This window comes from Dipodomys merriami, unplaced genomic scaffold (genome assembly GCF_024711535.1).
Source record: "Dipodomys merriami isolate MVZ:Mamm:240054 unplaced genomic scaffold, mDipMer1.0.p SCAF_14, whole genome shotgun sequence".
Lineage (NCBI taxonomy): Eukaryota > Metazoa > Chordata > Mammalia > Rodentia > Heteromyidae > Dipodomys > Dipodomys merriami.
The window spans coordinates 26,435,839-26,463,191 of record NW_027202715.1 but is presented as its reverse complement, the minus strand read 5'-3'; the positions used below and the strand labels follow the sequence as shown (position 1 = coordinate 26,463,191).

The 27,353-nt window shown below is 38.8% G+C and overlaps 2 protein-coding genes and 1 pseudogene across 2 annotated transcripts in view; 1 reads left to right on the top strand and 2 right to left on the bottom strand.

Annotated features, from left to right (window-relative positions):
- Positions 1 to 383: 383 nt before the first annotated feature.
- Positions 384 to 722, top strand: LOC138825768 (signal recognition particle 14 kDa protein pseudogene; annotated as a pseudogene).
- Positions 723 to 1,738: 1,016 nt separating this feature from the next.
- Positions 1,739 to 13,711, bottom strand: Mrln (myoregulin). Its single transcript, XM_070020429.1, has 3 exons — positions 13,649 to 13,711; positions 3,180 to 3,303; positions 1,739 to 2,044 (listed from the first exon to the last, which is right to left on the bottom strand). The coding sequence occupies exon 3, from the start codon at positions 2,024 to 2,026 to the stop codon at positions 1,886 to 1,888; it is 141 nt and encodes a 46-aa protein (XP_069876530.1). The 5' UTR covers positions 2,027 to 2,044; positions 3,180 to 3,303; positions 13,649 to 13,711; the 3' UTR covers positions 1,739 to 1,885.
- An 8,740-nt stretch (positions 13,712 to 22,451) lies between these two features.
- The window catches only part of Ccdc6 (coiled-coil domain containing 6), a 103,793-nt gene continuing 98,891 nt past the window's right edge, over positions 22,452 to 27,353 (bottom strand). Inside the window, exon 9 of the mRNA XM_070021052.1 lies at positions 22,452 to 26,654. Within this exon, the coding sequence (XP_069877153.1) occupies positions 26,460 to 26,654 (195 nt within the window). The 3' untranslated portion in view covers positions 22,452 to 26,459. The remainder of the gene's footprint in view (positions 26,655 to 27,353) is intronic.

Sequence of the window (27,353 nt, the reverse complement as noted above, 5' to 3'; positions counted from 1 at the left end):
TTTTCTCCAGATTCACTTTCTTCATTGTTTAAGTGGGGGGTGGGCAGTGACCTATATCTGTCTCATAGAATATACCTGTCTTGTAAGCCTTCTGTTAACTAAAAAACAGTGAGCATTTAGCTCAAAATAAGAAGTTAATATAACACTATCCTACTTTTTTCTTTCCTGATATGTTCTCCCTAAAATAAAATTCTCTCATAAGTCTCTCTACTCCCCCCTCTTAAATCTTTGTTGGAAGAAATAATTCTCTTATTTAATTTTCCAGGATTATGAAAACAATCTCCCTACAAACTGATGAAATATGCATATAAGAAAATGGGTAAGAGGCTTCCGTCCCTAACTGTTTGGGGCTTTGGCTGAGTGGTGGGCCGCAGCACCCCGCCATGGTGCTGTTGGAGAGGGAGCAGTTCCTGATGGAGCTGACCAGGCTGTTCCAGAAGTGCCACCCACTGGGCAGCGTGTTCATCACCTTGAAGAAGTATGATGGTCGAATAAAACCCATTCCAAGGACGGGTTCTGCGGAGGGTCTTGAGCCTGAAGAAAACAAGTGTCTGTTGAGAGCTACTGAGGGGAAGAAGATCAGCACTGTGGTGAGCTCTAAAGAAGTGAATAAATTTCAGATGGCTTACCCAAACCTGCTCAGAGCTAACATGGATGGGCTGAAGAAGAGAGACAAGAAGAACAAGAAGGCCAAAACAGCCCAGTGAAGGGCACTCGATTCCTCCATTACCAGCTAACTACAGAATTGCTATTTCTCCTTTTTTTCCCCCACAAAGTTAAGTTTCTCATTCCTCCACTGGCAGCTGTTATCCTGGAAGGAGAGCTGGGATGTTTTAGGTGGGAAGCCAGTGTATTTGGGATCTGCACTGCATGGGTGTATTCCTGTTCAACTTCTCTGTGAAGAGCAATGTATCATTAAACCTGTCTAGTAAAAAAGAAAGAAAGAAAGAAAATGGGTAAGCTGGGCATCAGTGGCTCACACCTTTAATCTTAGCTGGAAATTGAGACCAGCAGGACTATGGTTTATAGGTATCTGGGGGAGAAAAGTTTACAATCCCCTTTTTAACTAAGAGTTTGGCCTAGTGATATGCACCCCTATTACTCTAACTACAGAGGCAGATCTCACCTGGGTATACACTTGGGGAAAAAAGCAATATACTATCACAAAATGCCTGCAGAAAGCAGACATGGAGATTTGGCTTTGAGAAAAGAGCACCTACCTTCCAAAATGTCCTGAGTTCAAAACCTAGTAATAAAAAAAAGACAGTAAGGAGGGAAGAAGGATGCAAGGGACGTGAAGAAAAGGGAAGAAGAGGGGACGGAGGAAAGAGGAGAGGAAAGAAAGAAAAGAAAAAAAAGTGGGTAAAAACTATTGCTATCCTATATGTAAACATGGCTTTGGAAAGCTGAGGTTGTATTAAAAATAGAATAGTTTGTTGTATTCACAAACTGACATGTTGAATTGAAACCCCTTTCATACAACTACTGAAAGATAATAAAAATAAATAGAGCAACAAAAAAATAGAATGGCACGAAAGGTCACAAAAAAAATCAAGTTCGTTTATAATTTTACCTACAAATTTTAGGTAACATTATTTTAAAAACAGAGACTAATAATATTAATAAGAAGGTTTTACAAATCAAGATTCGAGCAGTTTTATGACTGTGTAGATTTTTCAGAAAATAAATGCACTTCAATTTACGTGAAGTTATTTATAAACCAGACAGTACTAAAGAATACCATGTTGTTTCTATTATAATGTTTTATTGGCTTCTTGAATAAGTTGGTGACATCAGCAAAGTGAAGTCACTCAGCATACCTCCATACAAATTTTTATTCACTGGAGTTCAGTTTGAAATGTACATGGGAAGGAAGTCAAACTTCCTAAGAAGTTATAACAACATACATAATAGTCATTAAGTCAACAAATAAAACAAACAAAATTTTCAGAAGTCTTCCAACTATTTCATCTTCCAAACTTTGAGGGGTGGTTGTAGAAATTAATATCCAATTTTTACCAGTCATATTCAGAACTCCTGTTCCCTATGGGGGAGAAAAAGAGAAAAATATCATTAGAGGAACATATTTATAACCTTAGTGCTTTCCAACTCCACCTCATACTTCATTTAAAACATATAATGACAATGATAAGTCTTCCAGGGAATTCTTTCTACCTATTAGTAACCAACAAATAAATTATTTCTTTCCCACTCATTTTGATCACTTTATGTCATGCTTATAGGTTCTTCCATGTCAAATGTGCCTTTCATTATAAAAGACATAACTTTCTCATCTTTCTAGAAGGAGTAACAAGAAACTTTTGTAGAGACCATTCTCTTCCTATGTTATTCATAGTTTATTTATGATGTGGCTGCAGTTATTTATCATCTTAATCGTTTTTGTTGGTATAAATGAGGCTCCCTTTCCTCTGAACTGTGCACTTGATGTTCTGGAAATGAGAACTTGAAGACAAGGTAGGAAATAATTTTTTTAAAAATCTTTTTTTATTTCAGGTTCTATCTTTTCTCCAGAACCTCTCCCACATAAGTTGGTCACACCTATAAAGATATCAAACATTTAATTTCTTCAACATCTTTGTGTTTCAGAAATAGTTTTATTTTTAATAGCTAAAATTGTAACAGATATCCATAGGTGGTCTGTTTCCCATATTGTCATAGCATTTCACTTAATGTCTGTTAGGGTGGGGTTGTGGGAGTTTGGCATCATTCAGAGAAGTTTGGCATCTTTTCAGAGAACACAGAAGCAAGAAACGATTTACAGATCCTTAGACTAAAAATATGTGTAGGAATGTATGTAGTTAAAAGAGAGACAGATAGAGAAAAAGATAGCAGGAGGCAGGGAGAAACAAAGGGTGGAGAGACAGAGAGGGAGAGAGAAATGGAGACAAAGACAAGGAGAGAGAGATGGGAAATGAAATGAGAAAGACAGGAAGAGAGAAAGTTAAGAGATGAATACTAGGCAGATGCTGTCTTCTCCCACTTTGAGGACCTTCCTTTCTTCTGTAGCCCCCTGGCCTTGGACTTCGGCATCTTCAATGTGTGTTCTTTTGGTTATTTTCTTCTCTCTCCCAAAGCAGTGAAGAAGTGAGGGAGGAGCAGAAAATTAGTAGAGATCTAGTAGAGATGAAGGACTGGCTAGAGAAAAACCCTTTTCTTACCTGAATGAATTTCAGGTAGTGGTAGGTAACTCGGCTCCTCTATGGGGTGGGGGAGGTTCTTCTTTTTTTTTTTTTCCGACCTCTGCTCTTGCTAGACCAAAGTGCATCCAACACAGGTGGTGTCCTGTGTGAAAGCACATTAAGAGGTTTAATTGGATTGCAATGTGGGGTGGGGAGGGGGGGTTAGGAGCAGGGAGCCTGCATGGAGAGACTCTAAAATTACTTTCCAAAGAAGACGTTGAGTGGTCTTTGGAAAATAAGACTTTGTAGGTTCATTTTAATAATGGATTGTATAGCTGAGTGAAAATATTTATCAGAAAAATTAATGAATTCTAAGATTTTCCTGGCAAGGGATACATTTGCCACATTTTAAAAACACAAAAAACAATCCCCCTAAAAATTGTGTCAAACAAAGACTTCAATATCTCTATGACATTAACAGAAACAACATAAACCTTCTCTATATTTGAGATTTTTTTTGCATTGCTTTTACAAATTAGAAAGTAGAAGAGTTGATTCATAGCATAAACCAGGATATAAAATATCCGTTAACCATGTTCCTTAGATGTTAATCTTATAACTTAAATATAATAAAGATAATTGTGCTTCAAGGTGTTTATTACAGTTTTTCATTGTGCTCTTTGTTTTCTGTTATTGTTGTTTATTTCCTTGCCCTGATTTCCATATTCTTTTTCTCTTCTCTTTAAGCTTTGCTTGTTTTGATTTAAGATCAAGCTAAGTATCTCTTTGGAATCAAATTGTTTTGGTTTTCTTTTTCAGATTTTTGGAAATTTTGCATATGTATAACAATATATCTTACAGATGGCTCCCAAGTTTAACCACAAAATTCTTTTATTTATTATTTTAATTTAATTTAATTTTTTTGAGGCAAGGTCTCATTATGGAGCCCAGACTGGCCTTGAAATTGCCTCTCTCTTCCCTTGGTCTCACTGGTGCTGGGATTAAAAGCATATGCCACTAACAAAATTCATTTATGTTTCAATATGTAACGTTTATATGCATGGTCTAAAGGTAACTTTATTTGATTGTGACCTATCACATGAAGCTAAATGTAGAATTTCCAGTTATGGTATCTTATTGGTGCTCAAAATGTTTCAGATTTTGAAGCAATCTGGATTTGAAGTTTGTTCCATCTATGTATTGTCTGTATAGAAAAGTAGTCAACTCATAAGTGAATAGGTGAAAGGCAGAGGTGAGAAAATGACAAGCTTCATAACATTTTTACTAAGTAAGGGCATACACATGGGACTGGCCAATAAATCATGTTTTAGCTAGAAACTGAGTATTCATTTAAATGATGGTTATTACAAATATGAAAGCACGAAAGCATTACTTGAAAATGATAATTCAATAGTTAAATATGAATTAAGTGAGTTGATATAGACCTGTAATCTCAATATTCATGAGGCCAAAGCAGGAAGATTATGAGCTTTTAGATCTACATCATTGGAAGTACACACATTTGTATTGTAACATGTTCGTTAGCATGCACATATCTTACTATGGACTAAAATTTTGAGTATTTCCAGATGCCAGTGGCTCATGCTTATAATCCTAGCTACTCAGGAGGCTGAGATCTGAGGACCTTGGTTTAAAGCTAGAGAAGGAAAGACTATAAGACTTTTATAACCAATTAAACGCCCCCCCCCAAAAAAAAAGCCAGAACTGAAGGTGTGGCTTGAGATAGCACTAGCCTTGAGAGGACAAATCCAAGCTGCAGTACTGGCATGCATGCATGCACACACACAGAAAATTAAAAGCATAACAATACCTTGATTACATTCTACTATGTTAATATATATTACTTCTTACTCAGGTACAATCTTAGCAATCAAGTTTTTGTTTTTTTTCCCCCTCTTTGCATTTGAGAGGAAGCTATTTATTTAATAGCATCAATTTAAAAAACTTTCGAGTGTTGTTTTGCTTTGTTTTTGGCAGTGCTGGGGGTTGAACTCGGGGTCTTGTGCTTGCTAATCAGGCACTCTACCACTGGAGTATGCCTACAACTCCCTAGTTGTTGGTTTTTGTTGGGTTTTTTTTTTTTTTTTGGTCAGTCATGAGGGCTGAACTCTGGGCCTGGGTGCTGTCCCTCAGCTTTTTAGCTCAAGGCTAGCTCTCTACCACTTGAGTCACAGCGCGACTTCCGGCTTTTTTCTGCTTATGTGGTGCTGAGGAATCGAACCCAGGGCCTCATGCATGCGAGGCAAGCATTCTACCACTGATCCACCTTCCCAGCCCCTGACCAAAACATACACTAAAAACACACATAAATTTCAAACAAGTTTAAGTGGTTTAAAAATTATTGAATGTCTTGTGTTTTAAAAATCACAACTAAAATGATACAGCCTTCTATTTCTGATATGGCATCCTACATTATTTTGAGGCCAAGTATTTCTTATATTGAAGCATCAAGTAACTACAAATAATTTCCTTCCCATTTCAATGCATCTACCTCTCTTTTACCCATGTTCAGAAGGCATTGGGAAGTCAGCATATAATTTCATAGAACATTACACTGAAACCAGAATAGATCGTCCCATATCTAGTTTTTAAAACATTTTTCCTTTGACTCCATCAAAATTTATCTCCAAATAATCTAATTAAAATGGATGTGTTCCTTATTTATTGGACACTTGAGTAGCGCTCTTACAAAGTTGGTTAGATAGATGGAAAACAGCAATAACCTTGGTTTTCTAGGAGCTGGACTTCATTATATTCACTATCCATTCTGTCATGGGCATGCATGCCCTTGCCTCTATTATCTGATTGTTAGGCAAAAAAAGTTTCTGGTATGATTCCTGACTCCCAACATCACAAAAATTATGTATTCTCCAGATGGCTTGCTCCTGTGGTGAAAGAACCAACCAAACAACAACCAAACCTCTACTGTTAAAATCTTATTCCTAGTTCACCCTTTTCTCAGCTCCTTTCAACCTTTACTATTTCCCTTGATGAGGTGTGGCCTTTGGTCAAGAAAAAGAACAGAGCACACTCTGTAAAATCTCTTTTGCAATCAAAAGAAAAACACTTTTCCTTGGATCCAAGTCTTAAACATGTGATTCACATTTCAAAAATATCTTAAGAAGAATTCTCTAATCCTATTCCTTCTATCAATATGTAACCATGAAGATAATGTTCACAGAAGCAGAGACACATGTTGAAAAGCAAGACAATTGAAATCTGTCCATTTCCCCTTCATAGGCCATCTAAATAAATTATGAAACTATTGTTTATTGAGAGACAGTTGTGTGCTGGGCCTTGACAATCAACTATTGGGCAGTATGGGCCCAAAGTAGCGCAAGCCTGTTGTTATTCAGTGTGGAAGTCCAGACAGCAGTCTATGACTCCAGGTGTCACCTTCTCTCATCTTCACTGATTTATTAATGTTTTCAAATGAGAAGTTACTTTTGAAAGGCTCTTCATTACAGTGGAAATTGACTATACTAGAAGAGAAATCTACTACAAATTCATTAATAGCCTCTCGTTTTGAGTCCTGGCTGCTTTCCATTAATGTGGATTGCTTGTTGAACAATGGGTTGGATGGTCTCACCATTGCCTCTGTAGGCCTGACATCCCTGAGTTTGCCAGAGTTCAGAATAACAGTGAGTTGTTATTTTACTCATGTCAAAACAATCTGCCCTCTTTCAGTGGGACATTTCCCAGACTATAACTATACGCTTACTGTGTAGCAATGAGGTTAGCTGAAAGTAGTGTTTTGGTAACCTCTATTTATTTATTTTTACTATCTTTAACTATCATATTCTTTTTTCTGAAATTCTTTTTTTTAATTTTTGAATCAAATTTATTAAGATGAGGGGGATTTCGTTGTGGTTTTTCCACACATACACAAACAATGTACTCAGAACAAATGCATCATAACTGTTTTGTCTTTTGAAACAAGATCTTATGATTAATACCTAGGCTGAACATGATTTTGTAAGCATCCTGCCTCAGTTTCCTGAGTGCTGAGACTACAACTGGTGCCGCCATGCCTCACTCTTTTCATTTATATTTTGTTTCTACTCACTATTCACCTTGTACACGACAAGTTTCTCCCCTTAATTCTCTGAACATTAGCAAGCCATAAGACAAATTCTTCAAGGACATGTTAGTTGAGAAAGGGGTCTAGAAGCATATGAAGATGTTTCAAATCTTAGATCTGCCACTTACCAGGAGACTTTTGGCAGGTTAAATTATCTGTATGCCTCAGTTAGAACTTCTATAAACTGGGGATGATAATAGTTTCTATTTCATAGCATAATGTGAAAATTAAATGAAATAATACTTCTACCTAGAAAGTAAACCTATAATAATATAATAAGTAATAACAACTATTACTTATAGTCTATCATACTACCAATTGACTCTGCCCTTTGAGTGAACCAATCTCAGTTTCTTTAGCTATCAAAATGCACAAATCTGTCAAACTCCTACTCATCTTTTCAGACTGCTGTGTCCTCTTGTGATCCACTCTTCCTTCCCTGGCAGAACTTATTTTGTTCTTGTCTGCAGTATATTGTCAGCCACTGCACTATACCACAGCTGTTTACATGAATAGTTGCTGTGTTCTTAGAAGATGAGAGTCCTTATCTATCTTGGATCCCAGTGTCTCATGGTCTCTGACACTAATTAGTTCTCAACAAGTTTTGGCTTAGGAGTTACACTTGAAGTCGATGTTTTCTTGGAAGACAGAGCTCATTTTGTTCAGATGGCAGTAACAAGAAAAACAGCACACAGAGAATATTTTCCCAGAAAACCATTTTAAAAATGAAACCCCAGGTTTGAAGTCTTTTCGATTAGTCTCAGTTTGGAAAATGTCATACTTTTCCCATTAAGATTATGTTCAATTAAATTGTCCTTTTGAACTTGATAAATTACCAGGTGTCAATGGCTCATGCCTTTAATCCTGTTACTCAGGAGGCTGAAATCTGAGGATCACAGTTTAAAGCTAGCCTGGACAGAAAATCCCCGTGAGACTCTTACCTCCAATTAACCACCAGAAAACTGGAAGTAGAACTATGGCTCAAAGTGGTAGAGCACCAGCCTTGAGCAAATTGCTCAGGGACAATGCCTAGGCACTGAGCTCAAGCCCCACCACTGACAAAAAAAAGAAAGAAAGAAAAATTTGAGAAATCATAAGAAAATTATTTATTGCTGCTTTTTGCTTTTTTTACTTGCAATGGGGAACTAATTCAAATTATTGGAAGAGAACAAACATATCAAGATTTAGGATAAATGTGTTCTGTTGAGATGGCTACTGTTCCTATGTCATGATGGAAATTCACTCCCCCCAACCCACGCACTCAGAGTCAATGGATTCCATAGTTAATTGAAAACTCATGATCTTTTCTTATGTTCTCTAGATTCCTGAAATGTAGATTCAAGCCACACTTTTTGAATGAATTAAGATCCCACTAAATCCTACTCAGTGGTGAATTACATCGCAAATGGAATTTAACCCATAGCTAAGAAATTATCATTGACATGAATCTTGTACTAGAGAATAAAGACATGGTATGTGGCTTTTGAATGACTACAGCCTATTTTTTCATACCTTGTTTCTTGATGATGACTTGAATTTGAGGTGATTTCTCTCTCTCTTTTTTTGGTAAGAAAAACAATAGTATTGCAAAGTTTTAAGTGTTAAAAGAAAGCTGACATCAGAAATAATATCTGATCTTTTATGAACTTCTCACTTGACAAACAAGGCCTGGAGAAGTACAAGACTTGTGTGGTCACAGTTTTTTTTTTCCAGAGCTAGCACCATAATTGCCTTATTTTCTGATTGGATTTCTGTGTTTCACAAGACTTTGTGATTGGAAAAGATGTTACCTTCATCATTTCTTCATATCTCACATTCAGGCAAAAAAAGACTTGGATGAAGTTAAACACAAGTGAAAACAGAGAGTGATAGGGTGAACTTGACAAAGTAAACTTCAATGGAAAACATATGTTTGGTTACAGACGTTCAGTTTACAATACAGAGACTGTGTAGGATGTGAAGCTCCACAGAACTGCCTTTGGCTCAGACATTGTTATCTTTGTAGCCCTGGACAAAGCATTAACTCTGGATGCTGTTTCACGTGGAGAGCAGAGATAGAAATACCTGTCTTGCAGGGGTCTGAGAAAATGTAATACCTAACAAAGTTGAGTCTCTAGCACCCAATTTGATCTAAGGTCTATAAAACTAAGATTGACTATTAATAACACAGTCTTCTCAGTTGGAGGGATCAAAGCCCAAAGAAGTGAGGGTCACAGACTTAGCAAGAAGTGAACAGGGATTTGCATGGAGATCTGTTGGGCTTCAAAACCCCCAGCCTAGTCTTTACCACATTGCAGAATTGATTTTTTTTAAAGGAAGCCAAGAGCCCAGCGTGCTATTTGGCACTCAGTGGTGATTAGGCAAAGCTGAATCAGAGAGTGGGCCCCTTCCCTGTGGCACAACTATGATCCCAAGGGATGGAGTGACTTAGATGGATGAGTAGCGACAAATGGTTCATCAGAGATCGAACATCCTGGGAAGATGAGGCAGATGCATGAATATGTGAACAGTGGAGTAATGGCTTGTCTGGTGGGTAGTACTAAGGAGGGTCCTCCTGATCTATAGGTTTCACAGGGAAGGGATGGTCTCAGACTTGCAAGGAGTCACTATCTTTGGTCTCATATATTTCCCATGTAAACTTCAGTTTTTGGCTTTCCCAAAGCATCTATGGCCATGCCTCAAAGTGAATGTCATGACCCCAAATGAACTACTTTTCTCCACATGAACAAAATGTTCTCTTAACCATCATCTAACAGGACTTCAGAAGGATGAGATTTCCCAGCTGCCATATTCCCACCCCAAAGAGATCGTGCATTGACCCTAAGATGCCTACATTATACAATTGTGAGCACTTGACATTAGGAAATATTGTTGAATGTAAATAATCAAAATGTTATCCACTTTCTGCCTGCCAAGTTTCCTAGTCCTCTCCGTGAATCATAGCAGGAATGCAGTCTTACAAGGACAGATGACATGTGCAGAGGTCTGGCTGGGGACGAGCTACACCAGGCTTCCTGAGGGAGTCCCACTGCGGTAATACCATCCAACAATTATCTCTTAGGTATTATGGAGAAACAAAAGTGGGAAAGATGGGCTGAACTTGTGGGGGGATGTTATTTGTAGAACTCAACCACCCAAGTAAGTGTCATCCCTGGACTGACTATGGTTAAGGAATGAGAAAGCAAAGAATCTCTGGGCTTATATGAATTCTCAAAAGCATTTGATACAGGGTACTTTTGGCTCACACCTGTAATCCTAGCTATTCAGGAGGCTGAGATCTGAGGATCTTGGTTAGAAAACAGCCCAGACAGAAAAACCCAAAAGACACTTATCTCTGATTAACCAAAAAGAAACTGGAAGTAGAGCTGTGGCTCAAGTGGTAGAGCACCAACTTTAAAAGAAAAAAGTTAGGAATAGTGTCTAGGCCTTGAGTTCAATTCCAAGTCATAGGGCTTGAACTCAGGGCCTGCATGCTGTCACTTGAGTTTTATTTATTTTTTTTTTGCTCAAGGCTATCACTCTACCACTTTGAGCCACAGTTCCAATTCTGGTTTTCTGATAGTTAATTGGAAACAAGAATCTCACAGAGTGTAAACTTGTTCAACCACTTTGGAAAGCAGTATGGAGGTTCATCAAAAGACTCCACATAGAGCTTCCCTATGACCCAGCAATCCCACTTTTGGGCATTTACCCAAATGTCTACAAAGCTACCAGCACGACTATGTTTGTTGCAGTATTATTTACCATAGCTAAGACATGGAAGCAACCCAGATGCCCCTCAGTAGATGAATGGATCAAGAAAATGTGGTATATATACACAATGGAATTCTATGCCTCCATCAGAAAAAATGACATTGCCCCATTTGTTAGGAAATGGAAAGACTTGGAAAAAATTATATTAAGTGAAGTAAGCCAGGCCCAAAGAAACATAGGTCCCATGGTTTCCCTTATTTGCAATAAGGGAATACGTCTGAGTCAAGCAGAAAAGGTCAGATATGTTCATGTTAGGTGAAATGAACCCCAAGATAAGCATTCAAATGTTTTTTACTTTCATGCGATTGTTTCTAACATATTTATAAGATTATTTCTTTGTTGCTTTGTATGTCCCTCCCCCATGATATAACTCCTGTTTTCACTGTATTGGATATTGGTATGATTTGTGGAGGGGAAGTGAAAAAACAAATCGTTTAACTAGGGATACAGGTGGACCCATTGCAACAATGAGATGTACAAGTTGTTATGTTACAACTTTGGCCAAGGGTGGGGGTGGGGGTTGTGGGGGAAGGGGGGGAATATGGGTGGGTGGGGCGGGATATGGGAAGGGATAGCAAGGGGAAACAAAGGAAGAAGCAACAATGCTTGATAAGAAATGTACTCATTATCTTGCCCATGTAATTTTAACTCCTCTGTACGGTATTTTCATAATAAAAATAAAAGAGTCTCAAGACTTTCCAGCCTGGGCTGGCTTTGAACCACAATCTCTCAGCCTCCTAAATAGCTAGGATTAGCAGCATGAGCCACAGTGCACAGCTTGGTAAGGCTTTTTAACTGTCTAAACAGCCCACACCACACACTTCTCTGCAAATATTCACGGAATCATCTTTGTGGCATTTAGTTGACAAAGTCACTGGCTAAGTTGGAGAGCCAAATTTTGAGTTTTAAATGAAAGACTTTGACCTCCTATAGAAGAAAATTGATAGCACCAACTGCAAGTGCAGGACAAATACATGATCAATAGTAATTTCTTCTGTGTGTGACATTAAGGTGGTGCTGACACACAGTCATTACTTAGGAGGAGCTCTGAAGAGCACTGAATCATGACCAAGCCCATTCTGACTCTTACTCAGAGTTACTCATATAATGACTGCTTTTTCCTACTATATTAAAAGTTTATGGGACTCTTACTAGCCTAACACTGTCCTAACACTGTACCCTGCACACATTAAAAATGAAATACAGCTGTGCAGAATGAAAGCTTGCAGAGGGAAACACAAATCTCATTCTGTCTTCTGAGTCACAGAGTAACACCGTGGGAAGCAGGCGTCTTCAGACAACCATCCTTGTGCTATCCAGACTCATGGAACAGAATAAAACGTAGGAAAAAGCGAATCTGTCCTCTGGAAATCCAGAAGCACCTACCTAAAAGAAAAAAAAAAGCTAGATATTGCTTGTAACAGGGCAGGTACATTTATAAAAATAATTCTTGTGTTTGAAATTCATTTTGGACTCCCCTGTCACCACTGATCCCAGCCCTAGCCTTCATGTCCTAAATTACTGCATGCCACTCATCCCATTTGCGGGGCTTGCATTATTCTAAAAATGAAGAGATAAAAAGCAGTAAAAGCTAATAGTGTCCTCTAATTTCCCATCAAAGACCACATTGAATGTTCTAGATTTAAAACTGAAACCAGTGAACGATGATTAAGGATTTTTATGACCAATGTTAAAACAGCTCTTACTCTACCTGGCTGCTTTTAAACATTATTAGTAAACCTGACAACCCTGTAAAGCAGGCTAAGATTCTCACTTTACAAATGAATAACTGAGTCCCTGAGTAAAACCACACCATTTGTAAGTGGTCCAAACCAGGAATCCCTACTGGATCCCCCCTATTACTTTCTAGTTCATGGCAATGCCTCCATTAAAAATGTTATATAGTAGCCCGATGCATATACTCAGGAACTGAATGTGTATAACCCACTCAGAAACTTGTACCAGTCTATGAAGAAGAATCTTGAAGAAGGATCAAAATGCCTGCTTTCAGTTCAGTGCCCAACGACCAAGTAAAACATCTGCCTTTCTGCGTTTTATGATCCTATTTTTCCAGACAGAAATCTCAGTGACCTACTTTGTAGAATTTTCAGAAGCAACCATTATAAAGAAAGCTGCAAAGACAAAGCATTTGGCTACAAAACAGACAGGCAATGGAGCCATGCAACAAGATCATGTCTTCTGATGCAAACCTGGAATATGGGAAAAAATAGCAAGACCCCATTGTCTCCTATCCTGCATGCACTTTCCATATGTGAAAATTCTCTTTGAAATCAACGGAATCCTATTTGGAGAGGAAATACAGGGAAGCAAAGGTATCAAGCAGCAGTACTAGAACTTGGTCAAGAAACTTGCACACGATATTATTAATCTCGTACATCTCCTGCCTACATGGAGCCAAGAGACAAAAGGAGGAAGATTTTAGTTTATGTGTCTCTTTTGTAATCAGTCTTAGCATACTAAGGGAGATGTTGACATTCAGGAATGGAAATGGACTTTGTGAGTCTTAGCAAGTCTTTTATAACAGTATGTTTTCCTTCCACCAGAGGAAAAGAAGAGGTATACTGTACTCTATCTTCCTACATAAATTTCTTAAAATGCAATTTTATTATTTAAAAAAAATAAGACCACTTACTGTTGAGGGATTCAGTAATCAAAGTCCAAATTCAAGAGGATGATCTCTCTCATGAAAAACACCATATGCTTTTAGTTGATCAGAGCTCACTGGACTGTTATTAATAACTGGCTTAGAGCTTTATGAAGAAACATGAGCCAGAATGTCACAGGAGAAGGCAAGTGGAAAGAAATTGGCAGACACAGGTGGAATAAATTATAACAGAAATATACTTACTCAGGAACTCAAGCCATGAAGAGAAGATCCCCTGCTCATGAAGCCTTATGTTAAGAGTTAAGGGTTATGAATATACAAACAAAAATACCCTTAATAAGGACTGTGTTCTGATTTACTTAATGTTATACTAGCCTTTGCTGTTTTTGAATGCTTTTTCTAGGGTTATCGATATCTTTTTAAATTTATATTTAATCTTAATTTGACTCATTTGCTTTCAAGATACAGCAAACAAATGGATTTTAAAAGGTGCATTATTGGCTGGGTGCCAGTGGCTCATACCTGGAATCCTAGTTACTCAAGAGACTGAGATCTGAGGATTGCAGTTCCATCCTGGGGCATCTGGGTTGGTTCCATATCTTAGCTATGATGAATAATGCTGCGATAAATATAATTATGCTAGTAGCTTTAGTGTGGCCTTGTTTGTGATCATTTGCAACCTAGATGCCCCTCAGTAGATGAATGGATCAAGAAAATGTGATAGATAGATAGATAGATAGATAGATAGATAGATAGATAGATAGATAGATATACATACACAATGGAATTCTATGCTTCCATCAGAAAGAATGACACCACCCATTTGTTAGGAAATGGAAAGACTTGGGGAAAAAATCAGCCAGCCCCAAAAAATATAGGTCCCATGGTTTCCCTCATTTGCAATAATTAGTATTAGGATAATGTTATCAGATAAGCAGAAAAGCTCAAAAGTTATGTACATATGACCATGTAACATGATGCTAAGCAAAATGAACCCCAAGATATGGACACAGAGATTTGTCTTTGTTGTTGTTTTTAATGTACTATGTGATTTTTTTTTGTTTCTTTTGTATGTTCCTCCTCCTATGGTATATTCCTGTTGTCACTATATTTGATTTTGGTATCTTGCATCTTGTATATACATTTATTCAATTTGTGGAGGGGAAGAGGAATAACAAAATGCTGAAACAAGGACACAGGATGACTTATTGCAACAATGAGACTCACAAGACACTTGGAAATGAACTTCAGAAGGGGGGGAGGGGGGAGGGAAGGGATAGTAGGAGAAAAACAAAGGAAGGAGTAACAATGCTCAACAAGAAATGTACTCATTACCTTATTCATGTAACTGTAACCCCTCTGTACAGCATCTTTACAATAAAATAAAATAAAATAAAATTTAAAAGCCATCCCAGGCAGGAAAGTCTGTGGCACTCTTATCTCCAATTAACCACCAGGAAACCAGAAGTGGCGCTGTGGCTCAAGTGGCAGAGCACTCGCCTTGAGCTGAAGAGCTCAGTGTCCAGGCCCAGAGTTCAAGAGCCCCATGACCAAAAACAGCAACAACAAAATGTACATTATCAATTTTCTGAAGTGTGTTTATGAGTGAGCATAATATCAGTCTTCCTCCTTTCATGATACCTAAAAGATTTTCCAGGAAGGTGTGGTGTTTGTGGGGATGAGAGAGTAGTTGATGTGGTTGAAAGAGGGTCTAATCACAACCCGGCATCTGATGTGGTTTGTGGTGACTCCCTTCTTTTGAAATTTCCAGACTCTACTTCCACTACCCTCATAATAGACACTACTTTATTCAGACCCATAATACTATGTTTTCTTTGAACCTAAATTATTTTAAACACTGGCATTGTTTTGGGTGTTGAAAGTGATGATTAGACAAAAGCTACCAAAATATTTAAAGGTACATTATACACACACACACACACACACACACACACACACACACACACACATGTGTATTGATCGGGTGATCCATTGATATCTTTGAAGAGAGCAATGTTTGTTAAATTGCTCAAGGTTCCAGTTGTCTATTATCCGAAATCTGGCACAAGAACTATTCTTTTTTGTTTCAAACTAAACCCTTTTATCAACTCAACACTGTGGTAAGTAGGGGTGAGCATGTGACACAAGCCTCAAAGAGTGAGCATTAGCCTTGTTTACAAGAAAATGGGTATGAATGGCTCACACCTGTAATCCTAGGTACTCATAAGGCTGAGGGGCTGGGAAGATGGTTCAGTGGTAAAGTACTTGCCTTGCATGCATGAGGCCCTCGGTTCGATTCCTCAGCACCACATAAGCAGAAAAAGCTGGAAGTGGGGCTGAGGCTCAAGTGGTAGAGCACTAGTCTACAGTTGAAGAGCTGAGGGACAGTGCCCAGGCCCAGAGTTCAGACCCCACAACTGACAAAAAGAAAAAAGAAAAAAATAAATAAGGCTAAGATCTGAGAATCACTATTCATAGCTAGCTGGGGCAAATGGGAGTGATTCATATCTCCAATTTACCATCAAAAAGCTGTAAGTGGAGGAGAAATAATAAATCAGTAGCCACTAGCTGAATAAACGAGTGAGAGGTAGTAGATATAGTTCTTCAGCTTTTCGTTTTGTTTTACACCCTCATCAGTTTGTGAAGTTTGAATATCTGCTAGGTATATGTATAGGTATATGCTGATTAATGATGAAAGTACATTCTTAGAAATGAGTCATCGGATGATTCTGCCACACAAACTTCGACGCCAGAGGTCAATCTTTCAACCACATGTTCTTGAGATGTATGAGGAAACCTTGTCTCTAAATTCACAGTTTTGTTGCCAGAGGCAAAGCTCACACTTTAATTTCCTAAATTTCAAAAAAAGATTGCCATTAAAAAGTTTTCATTGAATATCAGAAATGGGAAAAAAGTGACAAGAATGTAAGTATTTCATGTTTTCAAATATTTTACAAATACTTTCAAATGCTTTTCCCAGTATCATTTAAAGAAACCATTTGTTTTTGTTTTGGCAAAACTGAGCTTGACATGAGCTGGCTGAATGAAAGAATTAACAAACCTCATAAGAAAACTAAACAAACAACAAGATGTAAGGATGAACATACTCCCTTCTCCTGAGTCTACTGTCCCTTGGAAGGAAGTGCTAGACTCAGGGTGAGACAATAATATTAGGGTTGGAAAAGCTCATATGAGAAGCTCTGTTTGAGGAAGGAGACTGGCTTGTTACAGGAAGTCACTTGGCAGTATCAAACTGAAGGACTGCCCTTTAGCAATAATATTTTTCAGGAAACTAACTTCCTGATTTTTTTTTTGTATTATTGAGGGTTGAACACAAGGCCTTGTACTTGCTGAGCAGGTTCTCTACTACTTGAGCCAGGCCCCAACCCTAACTTCGAGTCTTTAATCAGCCCAATATTTTTTTAAGAGATGAGAACGTCATCACCGTAAGTGGGAAAGTGGGAGGAAGTGACAAAGTGGCCAATTCCTACACCAGTTATTTTTTAGATATGGTTTTGCTTTTTGCCTGGGCACATGTCTGGTTGGCAATCTGTTCATTTTAGGTTTACCATCATAGTTAGGATAACACACAGCCTTAGCTGTCAATTTTTGTTTAAGAAGGGGGGAGGAGGGAGTCTCTTTTGAACTTTTCTGTCCAGAATGGCCTCAAACCACAATCCTTTCTATTTCAGCATTCCAAACATCTAGGATTATAAGAGTGAGCCACTAGAGCCTTGCTACATATAATTATTAACAAACTAATACACTATACAGAAGATAATATAAAATTGAGGATCTCTTTTTTTCTTTTACATTCTCTCTCTCCCTCCCTCCATCTCTCCCCACCCTCTTTCATAGTCTTACTATGTAGCCCAAGCTGGCCTGGAACTCACAATCCTCCTGTCCCAAGCCTCCAAGAAGTGAGATTATAAGTATGCACCATAATGCCCCAATCAAAGACTCAGAAAAAAAAAATCTTGAAAGGTAATAGCATATATTTTAATTGAAACATTCACACACCAATACTGTCAGGAAAGCTAAAAAACCATTTTGAAGAATACCACCATTGTCTTTTAATTTGCATTTTTAGATAATGAACTTTGAAAAACCAAAAGATAACGCAAGCTATGTTGATTTTTATGGTCAGTATTAAATATTGTGACAGTCTTGGAGCTGGAAAACTATTGAGTATAGGAATATATAACTGTTCTTTTAACTTACCTCAGTTCCACTCCAAGAGAGCATCACATATAAGCCATTTATCCTCACAATTCTATGAGGACTCCCAAGCTATGGGAATTCACCCAATCTTCTTATGGTCCCAAAGTTAACCCCCAAACACAATGATAACAACATCACACTGTGATGAAAACAATTATAAGCCTGTGGGAACATTGTAAGCAATGGCCTTCCTCAAGAAAAAGGGGCTTCCTTACCCAATGTCAGATGTGCTATCTGTGGAAATAGCCGAGTAAGGGAGACCCTTACTAGGGTATCAGCCATTCCAGTCCAGGTAGCCAGAGCCCACAACTTGTAAAGGAATAAACTCAGAATTCTTTTGGATAACTTCTTGCCATAGTTCTCATTTTAGAGATTGGCATATATAAAAATTCCTGCTTTCTTACAAGAATTAGAATGTTCGTTGGTAGTATATCTAGCATTGTCTTTCCCAAGACTCTTTCTCTGTTTTTTTCATCCTTAAAATCTCTTGATCATTGTCCTCCATTTCTGAGGAGTTTCCTATGAGAATCATAAACATATTATATTAGTCAATGTTTCATTACTAGGACAAATACTCGGCAATAAAGGCGAAGTGGGGGGTTATTCTGATACACTTTCACGGGGTTTCATCCATGGTTACTTGGCTCCATGTCTTGATACCCATGATGAGGCACAGCATCATGGTGGCAGGTATGGCAAAGGCCACTCACCTGGTGACAGACAAGAAGCAGGTAGAGAGACAGACAGACACAAGAAAGGCGAGAGAGAGAAAGAGAGAGAGACAGAGACAGAGACAGAGACAGAGACAGACAGAGAGACAGAGAGATAGAGACAGAGGGAGAAAAGGGAAAAGGAAAGGAGGGAGTGGGTGGGGTGGGAAGAGAAGAGGGAAAGAGGAGGGAGGAAGAGAGGAGAGAAGCAAAGTGGTGGGAGGAAGGGAAGGGGGAGAGGGGAGGGAAGTACTTGGAAGTATAACTTTCAGTGTCACATCTCCAGTGACCTACTTCCTGAGCTAAGTCCCCGTGTCCTAAAGTTTCCACCACCTCCTGAAACAGCATGGGGACCATGCTGTTGAACACATGGTTCATAACACACTTGAGAAAAAGAGGAGTTCATGAAGTCTCAGGTTCAGTCATGGATATACTGCCTGTCTTGCTTCCTCTATACCCACAACTATTTCTCCATCCTCCCCACATATTATTTAAGGCAAACTCAAAATATTGTAACATTGCCTCTGTAAATACTTATGAATGTCTAAAAGACACAGACCTTTAAGGATGTTATTTTTACTAAACAGATAAGAAACAGACTGAATGCATTTTATCCTTTAATAAAAAGCAAGAAAGGTAACATGGGAAGGAGACATATTTAGAAGCATATGTAAATCAGGTAAGAGTTAATCTGCCTCAAACTTGCATCTTTAGCCACTTGGAGTTTGCCTTTTTCATCCATACTCTGGTACCTTTTTCATCCATACTCTGGTACTTGTCAGGAAACCCTATTCTTTGATAAACCCTTGACCTCATGAATACAGAGAATTACATGGATACAAGCTGCCCAAAGCCAACTGGGAAGGTATTATGATCAACCCAGAATCTTTCCAGGCTCCTGACATTTCTCTCAGATCTAGGGACTTGGTGCTGAAGGAAATAACATTTCCTGAGATAAGAAGCCATATCCTAACAGAAATGAAATTAACACTAATCCTTTAAGAATTGACTATTCAGAAGCTATCTACTTCTCCTCTCACCAGAAACTTTGTTAGGCAGATGCTGAACTGAATAGGCTAGCTTGTTTCTGAGAGCATATTACTCCTGCAAACACACACACACACACACACACACACACACACACACACACACACACACACACACACACACACACACACACACACACACACACACACACACACACACACAGAGTACTTCTCCAAACAAGGTACACAGCCTTCCTGCATTCTCCAAACAGAACTGGATCACACTCCTTCTTTGTTTCTATTTCCCCAATAGCTTCTGAGACATTTGTGGCAGCTACTAATGCCTGAAATTCCTTGAGTCTGTTAGGCCTGAATCACAATGGGTAGGCCCACCTTATTCCCACATTTTTCCCCCATTAGGTAGCTAAAGTTTACATGTCCTGTACTTAGACTGACTGGCCTTGCTACTTACTGAATGATTCTAGGCAAGTTAGTTAAACTTTGTGAAACCCAATTCATAGGTGGGTAAGACAAAGGGAAAGGAGATGGACAGCCAGGGTAGTTTAGACTGCCTAGCAAGGGCAGCTGAGAGATAAAGGATCACCCGGTGGCACTCTCAGTTTCCGATCTAATGTCCCTGCTTCTTTAGTTGAAGTTTTAGCCTCTTACTGGCTAAAGGTTAAGATGATAAAGACAGAAGACAAGGACAAGGGAGGGTGGAAAACTCAATGTAAAAACCATGCTGCCCGAGGAACACATGCGTTAAGTTCCTGAGCTGAGTTGTGCCCCAAGTCTAGGCAAGAACTTTGCACTTGGCACCTGAGACCCTTCATACCAGACTAGCTGAATCCACAGTCATGAGTTTCCCAAGATTGTCCCTCCCCATCCCCAAATGCTTGTCCATCACTCCATCCAATCTATGCTTACTCTGAGCCTGCAGCTATGCTGGGGTTTAAGCTTTCCCCAAATAAACCATTTTACCCACTATTAACCCATGCATTTGCAAAGGGGCCTTCAAGTACCAGAGGCCTATGGTAAAGGAAACTTCCACTGACCTTTCTGGCTCAGAAGACTAGATCAAGACTTAGGAGAGCCAAGTGTTACAGTACCAGGACGTAAGACTGTTAAGTTATGAAGGAGTGGCTCACACTCATAAACCTAACTACTCAGGAACCTGAGATACAAGGATTGTAGTTTAAAGCTTACCAGGCAGAAAAGTCGAGACTCTTATCTCCAATTAACCACCAAAGAACCAGAAATGGAGCTGTGGCTCAAGTGGTAGAGTAACAGACTTAAGGGAAAAAGGTAAGGGACAAGGCCAGGTCCCGAGTTCAAGCCCCAGTACTGGCACACACGAGCATGCACACACACACACACACCCCTCACACAATGGGTGATGGACAAGTATAGTCATAATATTCAAAGTACATGTGACAATGACTGAGATTGGGACAGATAGGGGAGAAGGATGGAAGAGGTGATGCTCTATATTCATAAACTAACTCATAAACTAACATATTGAATTGAAAACCTCTTTGTTTAAAGGTAATACAAAATTTAAAATCATGGTTTAAAAGGGTATATATTTTTTAAAGGTAATAACCAAAACACTCCACCTCCTACTTTTCTTTTTTGGTCAGTCGTAGGGCTTGAACTCTGGGCCTAGGCGCTGTCCCTCAGCTCATCAGCTTAAGGCTAGTACTCTACCACTTGAGCCACAGTGCCACTTCTGGTTTTCTGAGTGGTTTACTGGAAGTAAGAGTCTCATGGAATTCTCCTGCCCGGGCTGGCTTTGAACGGCGATCCTCAGATCTCAGCCTCCTGACTAGTTAGGATTACAGGCATGAGCCATTGGTACCCAGCTCCTAATTTCCTTTTATCATGTTCTCAGTTATTTATATTCAATATATCTGCAATGGCAGAACGACCATATCTTTGTGTGCTTCTGAATATTTCCCTACAAGTTCAGTGACTTCACACTGGTGGCTTAAAATCAGATGTAGTGAGAATATTCGCACCATCGAAATTGGCAAGCAATACAGAGGGCTCTTCTCCCAGACAGTAAGACTGTTACCTGAATCATCTGTATAATTCTACTAGCACACCTAAATTCAACCTGATAAAACCAAAGCATATATTCAATTTGTGGCAATATGGAGCACTAGATGGTTTCAGAGCTAAAAATCCAGAAATAATCTTCTTATTCTGACCAACTTTGAGATTCACAAGAAAGGACTACCCAAATCTTTTGTGTGTACACCCCATTTTCTTATTATTAGCTCAATTTGGGCTAGCAAACTCTGGCATGGGCTTCTCCCGTAATTGGGCTTCAATTTTCACCTTCCTTTGCCAAATATACACACAGCACTAACCATATTAAACCTCCCACATTCTTCACATGCCCTATGCAAGGAGATCACGAATTTAAAACTCTTGCAAGGGACATGCTGGAGTAACAGTGGGCACAGTGATCCCCATAAACACGAGTAAATGAATTCATTTCATTATGTATGACAGCTATGATGCCACCAGGCAGTAGTGACATTATAATCTTATGGTACCAGCCTCATGCAAGCCCATTGCCAAAATAAATGTTTATATGGCACAGGTCTGTGTATGTGTTTATATGTAACATCTTGGGAGTGTGGTTTTCTTTTCCATTTAAGAATCATCTAACTTCTCTATTTTAATTAAATGTAGCACAGAGCTGGAATATTGCAAAAACCCCAAGTGCACAGCTTATTGAATTTTCAAAAACTCAACAAATCCAAGGGGGAAAACAAACAAACAAACCAGCTTTCCCCTTAACTTTCTGAGGAAGACTTTAGAGTTTAGAAGCTAACCTAATGCAGGAAAGCAATGACTGATTACCAACTCAAAGACCAGAGAGGACAGAGTTTAAGGCTCAGGAGGTACATTTTAAAAAATTATCTTTATTTAGGTTTCTGATTCAGCACATATATCAAAGACTAATCAACATAAAGTAAATAAGACATTAATCAGAAGTCTTACATTTCTCTAAACTCTGACCAAGAATGTCAAGATTGCCACGATTACCAGAACTCCAACCTAGTCAAGTTGTAGACAAGCTATCATGAACAACATACAGTGTGCACGGATATGCAGAGGCAAAAGGCATGCTAGCATCTGGCTCTCCTCTGTTCCTTGTTGGCATTCTGTTTGACAATCCACCTTTGTTTTCCAGGCTAAGTTCCAAATAAAGTCCAAAGAAGACTCAGGGGTCCATATGACCAGATATTCTTTCAGAGGAATGTATTCTTAACCTGTTGTGCCTGCAACTTTGTTTCTGCCAGGATGTATAATACAATCTAGATGACGGTGCAGACTAAGTCAAACACTAATATTGAGCAATAACCCAAGTTAAGGCATGAATGCACAAATGCACACGTGCACACACGCAGCACCCATGCTATCACAGACGTAGGATTCCTTCCATTGCCTAACAGGAGGCATACTGGGTGTGGCAGCTAATCACAACTGCTGAGCATTCTGAAAAATGCTCCACCAAACTTTATGCAAACATGTTTCATCAAGTAAGAATTAAAAAAAAAACCCAAAAAACAAAACTATAAAAACCCCTTAAAATCTCCTTTAAAATGGCTCTTGAGCATGGAACTCATGTAGCAGCATCAATGGCTGGCTCTTCAGTAATTTGGAAATAAGTTTGTTTCATTTACTATGTATTTCTTTGGTAGTCATCACTACAAAGTTTTCAGTGTTGGTTACCTATAAGACAAGTAATTGACAGAAGATCAAGTTACCCAGAAATGATTCTTCTGTACTGAGAAAAATATTAAGCTCTCAAAGCACAAGTAACTCAGCTTTTTCTTTTGTCTTATTGGGCATCTTCTAAAAGCAAGGCTTTGTACGGGGAGAGTTCATGTCTACCTAACAAAGGGCAATACACATTCTATCTTCCTATAATTGAACAATCAACAAAAAGTTCATTGTCAATTATTTCTGGTCAAATCAGTTAGAAGCCAATTATAAAGGCACAGCAGCACTTGGTGTCAAAGCCACATTCTGGTCACACATTCTTTCCATGGTTGCTAATCTCAGGAGCTTAGAATTTCAAAACTCCTTCCAATCAACAAAGGAGTCAGTTCAATTAAATCTTAACTAGTCCCATCATCTGCCAAATTTCTAGAATCTTGTCTAGAATGCCAGCATGCTTGATCAGAGAAAGCAGTTCAGAGCCCAGAGGCATCAGGTATTAGGTAAGTTAATTTGGTTTTAAAGAAAGGCATGGTAATCTGGCAACAGAGTACTTATCCTATTAGCAGCACAGTGGTAGCCAAGGGTCTCTGTAAGCAAGACAGGAAATGAAGCTACTGAAAGCTACTGTCGCTCCCACCTGCCTGAAAGACGGCTACTGATATTACAAAGACCTTTTGGGATCAATCCAGGGTTAGTTAGGCTGAACAAGTGGGCAAAAGAAATGACAGGAAACACATTCAGGTCCCATGAGAAGTGACCAACCTAGGTAGGTTAGTTCCCCGTGAATGAGGGTGTTCCCGTTTCTCTGGGCTCAGGATGTGACTCTTATCAGTCCCTAGTGGCTAAGTCATTGTCAAAAAATTGTCCTAGGAGGTACTGCCCAAGCATTACAGGCTCCACAGGGGGCCATCAAACACTTTAAAATGACATAAGACATCACTAATTCAAAATAGTAGTGTTTGTTCTATCAGTTCTGAATGTCTGTAGAGGGCAACTACATTTACGTTGGAAAAGTGCTGTTGAAAGGAGCGATGCTTTATCTTGACGACTCTCGGGGAACCAGCAGTACATTTCGGCAGAAGGTTGAATGTCAAGAATCTATCTCTCAAAGGCGTTTACTGGGAACTGTCTGCTTACCCCAAGTGCATTTCACTTACCATATGGCAATGGTTTTTTGTTGTTGTTTTTTTAATTCTTGTGCTTTCAGGACAGAATGAAATTGGTAGAAAACTGAGGGAAGATTGTTACAGGAGGGGACTTTCCTGTTTTGAGTACAAGACACTATCCAACAGCATTGAAATCTACAATCTCAGAAAAGATTCTTGTAAACATATACCATATTTCTCTGTACCGTGAAGGCAAAATTTGTTTGCCTAGTCTCAGAATTCCTGGGAATTATAATGTACCAGGAGGTCAGTGAGCAATTGGGAGACAATCCCATGTGTCACATGGCCCAGTTCGATACTAAAAACCTAAAGCCTCAATAATAAATGCCAAATTTGTTCCCCATGCTTGAGAACTGTACTATGATTATGAATACTACATACACATTATAAATAAAATTTTTATAGACCAACGATTTTTTTTTCCTAGTAATCGAGGATGACGTTCTCAGGTTGGGGGCAGAAGAGGTGAAAAATATCCTATTGTTGCTTTTACTCTCAAGTTCTTAAAATGCTAGTCAAACACTATTATCCAATAACACTTTTCTTTTTCACTCTGTTAACTCTTAAATATGCATTCGAAGGCAAAAATGGAGGTTTCTATACTGTACAATATTAAATATCTACAATTTCATGGTTCCTTATTTTTTAGGAGTGTGTTCAATAAGGAGTTAGCTATTGAAGATGGTTGTCACAAAACATGAACTCTTAAAAATTACTGATAAATTAATTTTTAGTTCTCTGATTATATCCAACAGATACACGTTCTCATCATAAAATATACATTCTCTAGTAAGTCATTTTCACCCACAGCATATATAAATATGCAAACACAGGTGGTAAAAATCACTTTACTACCAATACAAAACAGTAACTGCAGAGAAACAAAAATAAAAATGTAGCAAGTATCAAGAAAAGAGTTGACGCAGGGTGTTCCACTTCAAAGTGAAACCAAAGGATTTATTTGTGCTAAATGAAGGGAAATAATGTATTCAGAATATACTCCTTTGTACACTGTACTTGCTTATACTGGGCAAAATAAGCAGTCATCAATGTGAAGGTTCTACTTTTTTCTATACTTTTTCTTTTCTGCCAAGCAATAAAGTATTTTTGTGGCTATTATGCCAAGATATACTTGTCCATTTCAAATAGTATTTTCTGATAGCATTTTGCACCTTTATAATATTTGCTGAAACTCTATCTCAGGAGGCCACAAATAAAGAAATGGAAGGAGAACGCCTATTATTTATGTGAAAGAAATCACATTGCCCGCCGCATTCAAAATCGAAGAGCAAATTCTAAATCAGCATTGAACATTTATCGACTCTGTTTAGGTGGATTAAGGTTGTGGACAAAGAAAAAAATCACATCCTAATTTGCAGTAATTATCTATCCCATTGTGACATTAGGCTGTCTTAGAAGAGACATGGTTCTCAGCTTACAATGAAAATAATCTGTAAAAAGTGTATCTGTAGAAAGCTCTATTAAACAATATCTATGTTTTGGACACTGATTCATCCAACTTCCCAGTCTACACTGAAAGTTAGATTTTTCAAAGGTCTTGTACTATAGTGCTTGAATTCTTGGTATGTTTGGCAAATACCAATAGCTCAGTAATTTTCTGCAAATTCATGGACAAAAAAAAATATATAAAAAAGATATTCCCCCCCCCCTTTATTTTACAAACCTAAAAGCCAAGAAAATGAAGCTCTGGGGCTAAGCAATAATTGCACACTGCAGCTGTATTACCAAACACCAAATAGCAAATGTTCCAGCCAGGAAATGGACACACATGAAGATTCAAGTAAAACACGATGGAAAAAGTCGTCTGGTTAGTGTTGCAGAGCCACAACACTGGCTGCTTTTCCAACAAACATTTACAACACAATGAATAGTGAAGCCTAGATAACCTCAGTGCAAATAAGTCAGATCCAAATATGCCAGGGAAAGAAGCCTTTGGCGTTGAATAGACGGCTCCATTGGACGAGTCCCAACTTGAAATTCAGACTAAGCACATGCATTAAGGCTGGGAGGAAGGGTGAACCGAATGTGGCGATGGGGTGGGCTGCGAGGTGGCTGCCGAGGGGACCATGGGCTGCATGGGTGGCGGAGGTGGAGGTGGAGGTGGCTGGACTGGGGTCTGTGTGTTGGGAGACGGAGGCGGTGTGGGTCGTTTGAATTTGTCAGGACTGTTGCTTCTCCGTGGTGAAGGCCTCTGTAGGGAAGACAAGAGCAGGTCAATTCCAACACAAGCCCTGCTTCCTGTTGAGGGGGCTAGTGAAACTCACCAGCCAAGATTAGAAAGCAATGACGTGCTTTTTTAAACCTACTCATTACGGGGTGAGTGCTGGAAATTTAAACATCGTAGTTTTTAATACCTACATCTGTGAAATAGTAATTCAAAAGTGCTGTATTACTTTGACCAACCAAGTAAACTTGAACTCTTCAATGAGACAGTTGTAAAGTGGAAAAATAGATGTCATGCTGCTCCCTTTAATTGTTGTCCCCTGTCAACTGTATGTCCTCAATATTTTTCTGTACATTTCTCAAATACATTTTTTCATAGCTTGAGATGACACCTCAACAGACACAAAGGGTTATTATTTTTACACAAAGTCTACCAACTGGTAAAAGTTCCTCATAAACTATTTTAAAGAGGGATGGATATGTGGCTCAGTGGAAGAGTGCTTGCCTAGCATGCATGAAGCCCTGGGTTCCATTCCTCAGTACCAAATACACAGAAAAAGCTGGAAGTGGTGCTGTGGCTTAAGTGGTAGAGCTCTAGCCTTGAGCAGAGAAAGGCTCAGGAACAGAACCCAGGCCCCAAGTTCAAGCCCCAGAACTGGAAAAAAAAGAAAAAAAAAAAGTTTAAAAAAATGGGCTGGGAAGGTAGCTCAGTGGTAGAGTGCTTGCC